The sequence below is a fragment of the Megalobrama amblycephala genome, linkage group LG8 (assembly GCF_018812025.1).
Source record: "Megalobrama amblycephala isolate DHTTF-2021 linkage group LG8, ASM1881202v1, whole genome shotgun sequence".
Taxonomy (NCBI): domain Eukaryota; kingdom Metazoa; phylum Chordata; class Actinopteri; order Cypriniformes; family Xenocyprididae; genus Megalobrama; species Megalobrama amblycephala.
The window spans coordinates 7,950,477-7,961,083 of NC_063051.1; the positions used below are offsets into that span (position 1 = coordinate 7,950,477).

Consider the following 10,607-nt stretch of genomic DNA (forward strand, 5'->3'; position numbering starts at 1 on the left):
AAATGATAAAACATGGCGTGGTTCTTTCATACAGGTAGGCTATTGTATTGAATGATTGCCATATTCGTGCATCATGGTACTCAAAGTTGCTTACGTTTAGCCTTTTTATTAGCACTTTATTGTTCGAAAAGCACTGAGAAAAAATATTTAGGCTAGATTTAAATAAATAAATAGCGCTCTCAGCACAAGGGCTCGCGAGACGGGCAGCAGAAGCGGAAGGTTAAAGTGCATCTTCCTTCTGAAGAGAGACTGTCATTCGGGTGGAAGATGGCGAACGTAGTGCTCGAGTTCAAGGCTTCTGCCGGGGACTCAGAGCCGCAGAACCGCCCGGTCCTTATCGTCGGCCAGCTCGCCAATCTGCAACAGATCAACTGGACCCAGGTGAAAGGGAAACTGCAGCCAGTGGTCACAAAAGAGGTACGAAATGTTTAATAAGAAGTAACTCTGCTTGCAAACACATTGACGTTAGCTTACAGGCTAAAGTTATGGAGAAATCTGCCTGGACTCACTAGTGTTGTGTAACAGACCGCTAATCTGCATTTACTAATGGAAACGTCTGTTATAGATATTTATTAAAAGATAATTAAAGCCATTTTGGCTAGTTAAGTTATTATTCTTCACTGACTCTTAAGAAGTCATTATTTCATTAAATTAACAGTCAAATTCTTACCTTGTTTATTGATATTGGACATTGCAATATCATGGTATATTGGTACTTCCAGTACTATTTAATACCACTTACACCATGGTAATAGTAATACTGTGGTATTTTGAACATGGTACCATGTGCAGCTGTGATATTCATGAACATATTTTGGAGCACACCAATGTTTATGAATAGTACTTTCTCACAAAGTCAAACACATTGTGTTGTTTCAATGCTTGATTAAATCTGACAAGTGAGTGTTTATCATCATCATCATCATCATCAAGATTTCCTGATAGACCTGACAGTCTGGATTGTTTAGATTTTATTGCCTGTGTATGATATGATGTTATTTTTCTTCACACTAGATGAGGTTTCAGGTACACTAGCAAATAATATTGCATTGCACTACCTTTTTATTTTTTGCCACACATTTTGTTTATGTGTGCTGTATTTGCATTCAGATATGGCAGGCAGCTTTGTCTTCTCTGAACCCCAACCCTACGGATAGTTGCCCGCTGTATTTGAGTCATGCAGCTGTGGCAGCCCTTCCTTCACGAGTCAGCCGTCACAACAGCCCATCATCTGCCCACTTCCTCACCCGTCTGGTCCGAACCTGCCTGCCTGCTGGCAACAACCGCTGCATTGTGGTCAGTCTCATTTCACATCATTATTCAGATTGCTTATAACTCTAATTGGGTCCATCTTCATCAAATTTCCTGTAAAATGTAGTCCTTTTGTTCAAATAGACTAGGAAAATATTACTGTTTCAGACTGCATTGGTCTTGACAGCTTGTGGCTTAAAGGATTAGTCCACTTTTAAATAACATTTTCCTGATAATTGACTCACCCCCATGTCATCCAAGATGTTCATGTCTTTCTTTCGTCAGTCGAAAAGAAATTAAGGTTTTTGATGAAAACATTCCTGGATTTTTCTCTTTATAGTGGACTTCAATGGCCTCCAGACGGTTGAAGGTCAAAATTACAGTTTCAGTGCAGCTTCAAAGAGCTTTAAACGACACCAGACGAGGAAATGCAACTGTATATGCTTTATAAACACAAATTATCTCCTTGCACACATTCTACAAAACACTTACGCTGTATGTCCTACGCTTTCCCAATTCTACTTACGGAACGAACGCGGCACCAGTTTCATTTTTTTCCGTAAGTAGAATTGACCTTCAACCATCTGGAGGCCATTGAAGTCGTCTATAAGGAGAAAAATCCTGGAATGTTTTCATCAAAAACCTTAATTTCTTTTAGAATGACAAAAGAAAGACCTGAACATCTTGGATGACATGGGGGTGAGTAAATCAGGAAAATTTTATTTAAAAGTGGACTATTCCTTTAATGTTTAGTCTGCATTTCCATTTTATGTTTCTCTTAATTTCCATGTAATTTCCATCTCTGTATCTCCTCCTCCCTCATATGTGACCATGGACCACAAAACCAGTCATAAGGGTAATTTTTTTTTTTTTTTAAATTGAGATTTATACATCATCTGAAATTGATGTATGGTTTGTTAGGATAGGACAATATTTGGCCGAAATACAACTATTTGAAAATCTGGAATCTGAGGGTGCAAAAAAATCAAAATATTGAGAAAATGTCCTTTTAAAGTTGTTCAAATGAAGTCCTTAGCATTTTTGATATATTTACAGTAGGACATTTACAAAATATCTTAATGAAACATGATCTTTACTTAATATCCTAATGATTTTTGGCATAAAAGAAAAATCGATAATATTGACCCATACATACAATGTATTGTTGGCTATTGCTACATATGTATCCGTGCGACTTATGACTGGTTTGTGGTCCAGGATCACATATAAATATGGTGACACTTTCATTTAAAGAACCATGTTTCCTCAGTTTACAGTTCTTTAACAATATTCATCGCCATGAACCAGAAACATACACCCATTTACTTTAGAGATAATGATTTGATTGATAATGAAACACAGTAAGTGAAAAGCTGAGTGCATTTTGTGTGTGTGTGTGTGTGTGTGTGTGTGTGTGTGTGTGTGTGTGTGTGTGTGTGTGTGTGTGTGTGTGTGTGTGTGTGTGTGTGTAAAATAAATATTAAATTGTATATTACTTTTTAATGTTATTTCATATGAATTACGGTTATAGATCTAACCATTCGAAAATCATGTTTATAAAAGACAGCTTCCGTTTACAATGGAAAATGATAAATATTTGAAATACATAGTGTTTCATAAGTATAGCCACAACATGTTAAATGTTAAAATCAAGATACAGTTTGCAGTTTTATTCTATTGAAATCAGTGTTATGCCACAAAAGCTGTTGATGCCACATGGTAAGTTTCTTATTGGCTCCTCAGATGGTGTGTGAGCGTTCTGATATTTTCGCATCAGCGTGTGCCATTGCCCGAGCTTTCCCGCTGTTCACCCGCCGTTCAGCGTCTTCTCGCAGGACAGAGAAGAAGCACGTCACTGTGGAGTTTGTCTCTGTGGGTCAGGACAACGGCCCTCTGGAGGTCTCCACACTGGAGGTAAAGTGTTTGGATCTACTTCCTCATGCCACAGATCAAGTCGGTTACCTTACTCAGCTCAAGCCACTGTTACTAGTTCATGTATGTTTATGTATCATTCTTTTACATCCGTATGAATGTGCGAGTGTTTGTTTCCAGTGTCTTGCCAATGCAGCGGATGGAGTTCGCCTGGCCGCTCGAATCGTGGACACTCCATGCAGCGAGATGAATACTGATGACTTCCTGGAGGCAAGCGTTTCTCCTCGATGTTCGGATAGCTCTGTGAAACACTGCTTTTAGTAATATTTATATACCGTTACAGTATTTTTTAATATTTTGAATTAGTTTTTATTTTTATATTTTTCAGTTTTCATTTTATTTTTTTAGTTTATTTTAGTTGTTTTGTTGAAGGCCTTTGTCATTTTATATTAGTGGGTTGTTTTTTTTTTTTTTTTTTTTTTTTTTTTTTGGTAACACTTTACAATAAGCTTCCATTATTTAATGTAAGTTAAAGGGGTGGTTGATTATGATTTCACTTTTTTAACTTGAGTCAGTGTGTAATGTTGCTGTTTGAGCATAAACAATTGCTTTTTAAGGGCTACAACAAGCTTCTTCCCGGGTTGGTGACCTCAATTACCCTAAAATTTACATTAACCCTGCCCCCGGGAACACGTAACAAAGGGGGCGAGGCCAAAGGTGTAACTTCTTCCTGAGTCTCTCCATCAGTGTCTGACTCCGGTTTGAACAATGTAAGGCTGAACACCGTTACTGACAATCCTCATTTTGGCTGCGTGAGATTCTCCAGCTTTGTTGTTGTTAAGCAACCGAAGCCCAAACTTAAAGCTCCTCCCTCTTCTGGAAAGGGGGCCGGGAGCAGCAGCTCATTTGCATTGATATAATAAATGATCTGTGAGGTGTTTTGAGCTGAAATTTCACAGACACATTCAGAGACTTATATTACATCTTGTGAAAACGGGCATTATAGGTCCCCTTTAATGCATTAAATAACATTAATAATGAACAATACATGCTGAAGTGAACTGAGATTAATAAATGGTTTAGAAATATTTTTAATTGTTAGTTCATTTTAACTAATGTCGTTATTTAATGTTAACAAATGGAATCTTATTGTAAAGTGTTTCCTTTTTTAATATTTTTTTAGTTTTAATTTATTTTTATTTCAGTTTTAGTCATTTTTGTACTTAAACTTAAACTTATTTTATTTCAGGTAGTTTAAATTTTTCATATAATATTTATATTTTATTTCAGCTTTATTTCAATTAATGACCATTATTGTTAATAGTTTTAGTTCACATTGAAATTGCTGAAATAGACTTTTCCACTCATGATCTTTTATGCAATCTTCTTCAGGAAATCAAGGCAGTGGGGAACAGCTTAGGCATCACTCCAACTATAATTAGAGGAGAAGAACTGAAACAAAAGGGCTTTGGAGGTAATCTTGAGTTTGTTCTTTAAAAAGTCAGCAGATTTCTGATCTATGATGATGAAAAAGATGAGCTTGTGCTTTCATCACAAGATGAGTCAATGGATATGTAATTTTTCAACAGCTGACATTGGGCTTATTCCTCTAGATGAAGTTTTTCTGGCATGTAAAGGAAAATTTAATTTTAAGCTTAAAAATGCAAGTGACCGTTACCTTGTGCATATGTTCATGTGTGCAAAATCACTTTCTTTTTAGGCATCTATGGAGTTGGTAAAGCTGCCCAGCATCCTCCTGCGTTGGCTGTTCTTAGCCATACCCCCTCAGGTGCCACACAGACCATTGCCTGGGTGGGCAAGGGCATTGTCTATGACACCGGTGGTCTCAGCATCAAGGGCAAAGTAAATACCGCACCTCACTGTTAGCCCAGTGCACTAAAAAATGGGCAGAGCACTCAATACGTTGTTTCTTAAAGGTGAAGTGTGTAATTTTTGGTATTAATATTAAACCCATTCAAGTTTAATGTGCAGCAGAGTATACTTGAAGTTATAAAAATTCCACAAAAAAATGCCATCAGAGTATGAGTTTGTCAGACCAAAGAAGACAGATATTTTGCAATGCTGTTTGGTGCCACTAGAGGCACACAAATGTCACACTTCACCTTTAAACACCACACTATATCTGCAATGACACTATTTAAGATTATAGATTATTATTATTTTTTTTTACATTTTATTTTTTTGTCCCCTTTTAGACCACAATGCCAGGGATGAAGAGAGACTGTGGAGGAGCTGCAGCAATTTTAGGAGCTTTTAAAGCTACTGTTAAACAGGTACTGCAAAGAAATTTATTGTTCTGGTAGCTAGAAGATCACTGGCTGTTAAACTTATCTACATTAAAGGTCCTAACCCCTGTCTCTGGAGGTCTGATCACAAGTGGGCAGCTGAGATGGATTGCTCTTTACACCTTGCTATTAATCCCAAATACGTCCACAGTGACCGTCTTATATTTTGTTTATGGGAGGGTGTTTGATTTCATGACTACACAGCAAACATTTAAGTGTGTGTGACGTCAATAGACCATTCCAAAGTTTGGAGTTGCTAAGATTTCATAATATTTTGAAAGACGTCCCTTTTCCTCACCAAGGCTGCGTTTATTTGATCAAAAATACAGTAATATTGTGAAATATTATTGCAGTTTTCTATTTTAATACGTTAAAATGTAATTAATACGTTAAAATGTAATTTATTCTTATGATGGCAAAGCTGAATTTTCAGCGTCATTACTTCCGTCTTCAGTGTCACATGATCCTTCAGAAATTATTCTAATATACAAATTTTAGTCGACAAAATAGTCGACAGATTACCCGATTAATCGTCAAAATAACCGGCAGATTACCCGATTAACCATCAAAAGAGTCAATAATTTACCTGATTTAATCGTCAAAATAGTCGACAGATTACCCGATTAATCGTTAAAATAACTGACAGAGTACCCGATTAACCATCAAGAGTCAATAGTTTACCTGATTTAATCGTCAAAAGAGTTGACAGATTACCCGATTAATCGTCAAAATAACCGACAGATTACCTGATTAACCATCAAGAGTCAATGGTTTACCTGATTTTATCGTCAAATTACGACAGATTACCCGATTAATCGTCAAAATAACTGACAGATTACCTGATTAACCATCAAGAGTCAATAGTTTACCTGATTTAATCGTCAAAAGAGTTGACAGATTACCCGATTAATCGTCAAGAGTTGACAGATTACCCGATTAATCGTCAAAATAACCGACAGATTACCTGATTAACCATCAAGAGTCAATAGTTTACCTGATTCAATCGTCAAAAGAGTTGACAGATTACCCGATTAATCGTCAAAATAACCGACAGATTACCCGATTAACCATCAAGAGTCAATAGTTTACCTGATTTAATCGTCAAAAGAGTCGACAGATTACCCGATTAATCGTCAAAATAACCGACAGAGTACCGGATTAACCATCAAAAGCGTCAATAGTTTACCTGATTTAATCGTCAAAAGAGTTGACAGATTACCCGATTAATCGTCAAAATAATCGACAGAGTACCCGATTAACCATCAAGAGTCAATAGTTTACCTGATTTAATCATCAAAATAGTCGACAGATTACCTGATCAGTCGCCAAAATAGCCGACAGATTGCCCGGTTAATCGTCAAAATAACCGACAGAGTACCCGATTAACCATCAAGAGTCAATAGTTTACCTGATTTAATCGTCAAAAGAGTCGACAGATTACCCGATTAATAGTCAAAATAACCGACAGAGTACCCGATTAACCATCAAATTAGTCAATAGTTTACCTGATTTAATCGTCAAAAGAGTCGACAGATTACCTGATTAATAGCCAATATAAACAACAGATTACCCGATTAATCATTAAAATAATTGACCGATTACTCAATTACCAAAATAATCGTTAGTGACAGCCCTACATTTCTTCTTATTATAAATGTTGAAAACCGTTGTGCTACCTAATATTTTTGTGGAAACATATTTTTTTCAGGAGTCCATGAAAAATCGAAAAAACTGCATTTATTTGAAATAGAAATTTTTGTAACAATTATAAATGTCTTTACTATCATTTTGGTCAATTTAATGCATCTTTGCTGAATACAAGTATTAATTTCTTTAAAAAAAAAAAAAAAATCTGTTTTGTCTCAGGGCTTTAAGGACAACCTTCATGCAGTCTTCTGCCTGGCTGAGAACTCAGTGGGACCTACAGCCACTCGACCAGATGATATACACACTATGTACTCTGGAAAGTAAGTGTTGGCATGTCAACTATTGATGTATAACTGGTTGTGTCCTATCCATCAACATGCAGTTTGACTAAAACTGAGGTGTGTTTCCATTGTTTCTCAGGACAGTGGAGATAAACAACACAGATGCTGAAGGGAGGCTGGTGCTCTCTGATGGTGTTGTATATGCAAGCAAAGATCTCTCTGCGGACATCATACTGGACATGGCAACGCTGACCGGTGCACAGGTGTGTTCGTGCTGACATATTAGTGTGTGAAGATCTTGTTTTCTTAAGCCTGAAAAGATAATAATTCCATATTAAATTTCAAAGCAGTCATTCCATCTTCAATGAGATGTGTGAGTACAAGTTTTTACAGGTTTTGACTAAGAATAAGATCTTGTATATTGATATGAAGTGTTCAAGACAAGATTTCTGGGCCAAGACAAGATTTCTTTTTTTTTTCTTTATTTTTTTTTTCTTTTTTCCCAACCTAAGCATAAAAAGGGACTTCAAAGTGTCACATGATATCAGGAACAATTGGAGGAAAGCCAGAATCCAATCCACTTCTCTGTTTATCAGCTAACACATAATGCTGTTTTGAAATGTTGCACTTTGGATCTCGGCAAAAACTGGTTACACCCTGACTTGGTTACTTGTGTTCTCATAATCATGTGATGGAAACCTTTAGTCTTTTTTTGAGACCTTTGTCTTTGTCATGCATTTTAGTCACTGAAATCCTCACTGGTGCTCACAAAAATCCATTTAAATATTATTATCAGTGTTGCTTATATATTTTTATTCAGCAGGGTGCATTAAATTGATCAAAAGTGAGAGTAAAGACATGCATGTTGTTGCAAAAATTTCTATTTCAATTACATGATGTTCTTATGAACTTTCTATTTATCAAAAAAATCCTGAAAAAATGTATTGAAGTATCCACAAAAATGTTTAGCAGCACAACTGTTTTCAACATTGATAATAATAAGAAATGTTTCTTGAGCAGCACATCAGCATATTTTAATGAGTTCTGAAGGATCATGTGACACTGAAGACTGGAGTAATGATGCTGAAAATTCAGCCTTCATCACACAAATAAATTTTTTAAATTGTAATAATATTTTACAATATCTTTACTATGTTTTAACAAATACAGACTTCTGTCAAAAAAAAAAAAATCTTGCAAACCAAAACTTTTGATCTGTAGTGTATATAGCATTTTATATCAACATGCAATTTCATTCTTATATGGAATTTCCACTTTTCTTTATCCATTTAATTCCCAATCAAAAAATCAAGTCCCACACTACTGAAACACCCTGCGTCTCTCCTGTTTTATGTTGCCTTTAATGTCTGCTGTTTCCTCTTGTAGGGAATCTCCACAGGGAAGTATCATGCTGCTGTGATGACCAACAATGAGCAGTGGGAGGCCGCTTGTGTGAGAGCGGGCCGCAGCAGCGGAGACCTGGCGCATCCTCTGGTCTACTGCCCCGAGCTTCACTTCAGTGAATTCACCTCAGCTGTGGCTGACATGAAGAACTCTGTGGCGGTGAGGAAAAAGGGAAGAGATGGGTGTGGAGTGAAAAGGGATAAAAAGTGTCCTTTTTTTAATTCGTTTTTCCCCCATGCAAAAATGTTCAGTACAGTGATGGAAGTTAATGTAATTGTGCATCACACAGTGCATAATGCACACTGCATAATAATTGTTCATCTCATGAGGACAGGAGGGACTTTTTAGCTTTTCTTTTTATTCATTTTTATTTTATTTGTATTTTGTTATTTTGCTTAATTTTACTTTTCATTTATTTAAATTTTTTTTTATTATATTTTATATTTATACTATTTTATTGCTGTCTGAACTGTAATTGTCAGTTCTCCACAACCTAGGACATTAAATTTTAATTATTTTTTATTTTTGTTTTATTTTACTGTTTATCTTTTTTAATTTATTATTTTATTTTATTTTATTTTATTTTATTTCTATTTTTATTTTACATTATTATATAAATTAAATGTAATTACGGTTGTGAACTGTAATTGTCAGTTCTACAATACTTAGGGCAAAATTAAATTTGAATTATTATTTTATTATTTTTATTTTACTTTATTTTATTAGTATTTTATTTTATTTTCATTTTATTTAATTTTCCAATTGTTTTATTTTGTTTATTGTTATAATAATTTATAGATTTATTTTTATTTTATTGCTGGTCTGAATTGGAATTGTCAGTTCACCACAACCTAGGACAAAATGAAATCAAAAAAAAAATAATAGTAATTTAACGATTTTTTCCTGAATTGACTTTACGTGGGTGCTCGTGTTCTGTGTCCACAGGACCGTGAGAATGCGCAGAGCTCCTGTGCTGGCCTCTTCATTGGCTCTCATCTGGGTTTTGATTGGCCAGGCATTTGGGTGCATGTGGACATCGCTTCACCTGTCCATGCTGTGCGTATATACTGAGCATAATTCAAAATTAAGCATATTTCTTCAAGAATTATTAATAACTCCTCAATGTGGATTGTCAACAGGGTGAGCGAGCCACTGGTTTCGGTGTGGCCATGCTCTTGGCTCTCTTCGGCCAGGCATCTGAGGACCCCTTGCTCAACTCCGTGTCCCCGTTGGGGGCCTCCACAGTCAAATCTGCCTCTGAAGACCAGATGGAGAGGGACTGCAAGAGGAGGAGACTTGTCTAAGATGAATTCAAATGGTTCTTGATCTTCAAAACAAAATATCTACGCCTTGTACATGTTCTTTCACAAAAGTTGCATCTATTAGGCGCACACACACACACACACACACACACTCCTTGCTCTATCCCATCCTGTACTGACCACCACAGATAACCTTCCTCAGTGGAGTTGACAGTATATACAGTTATGAATTTAAATAAAAGTGCAACGTTGTCTCAATGTTTCGTCATGTACATGTGAATCTCTTTCACATTTTGTTGTTTTGAAGTTGCCATAGGCAAAGGATGGCAAGGAGCACCTGACATATCTATGAGCAAATACTGTACCAAGTTCTTCAATGTTTTTTTTTTTTTTCAATCAGAAAATTTTTAAAATGCATTCATTTTATTTTCATTTCAAACATAAATGATGACACAAACACAATGTCAGTGTAAGTGATGTTTTTTTTTTATTACACCAAATGTGTGCTGATGGCCATATCCACTTTTGATGCCAATCTTGTAAGTGTGGCAAATGAAGAATATGGAATGTGAATGACAAAATCT

At 35.8% G+C, this 10,607-nt stretch overlaps 1 protein-coding gene across 1 annotated transcript; it reads left to right on the forward strand.

Annotated features, from left to right (window-relative positions):
• Window positions 1-208: 208 nt before the first annotated feature.
• Window positions 209-10,485, forward strand: npepl1 (aminopeptidase like 1). Its single transcript, XM_048199026.1, has 12 exons — window positions 209-417; window positions 1,111-1,296; window positions 2,995-3,165; window positions 3,304-3,393; window positions 4,516-4,597; window positions 4,844-4,986; window positions 5,340-5,417; window positions 7,296-7,396; window positions 7,497-7,620; window positions 8,744-8,920; window positions 9,707-9,817; window positions 9,901-10,485. Exons 1-12 carry the CDS (start codon window positions 268-270, stop codon window positions 10,063-10,065), a joined length of 1,578 nt encoding a protein of 525 aa, XP_048054983.1. The 5' UTR covers window positions 209-267; the 3' UTR covers window positions 10,066-10,485.
• The last annotated feature ends 122 nt before the right edge of the window (window positions 10,486-10,607 follow it).

Bases quoted from the DNA above. Each gene is read 5' to 3' on its own strand.
- npepl1 (XM_048199026.1), top strand. From the start codon at position 268: ATGGCGAACGTAGTGCTCGAGTTCAAGGCTTCTGCCGGGGACTCAGAG. The intron at 1,297-2,994 runs GTCAGTCTCATT...TTGGCTCCTCAG, and splicing joins GCAACAACCGCTGCATTGTG to ATGGTGTGTGAGCGTTCTGA. The intron at 3,394-4,515 runs GCAAGCGTTTCT...AATCTTCTTCAG, and splicing joins ATACTGATGACTTCCTGGAG to GAAATCAAGGCAGTGGGGAA.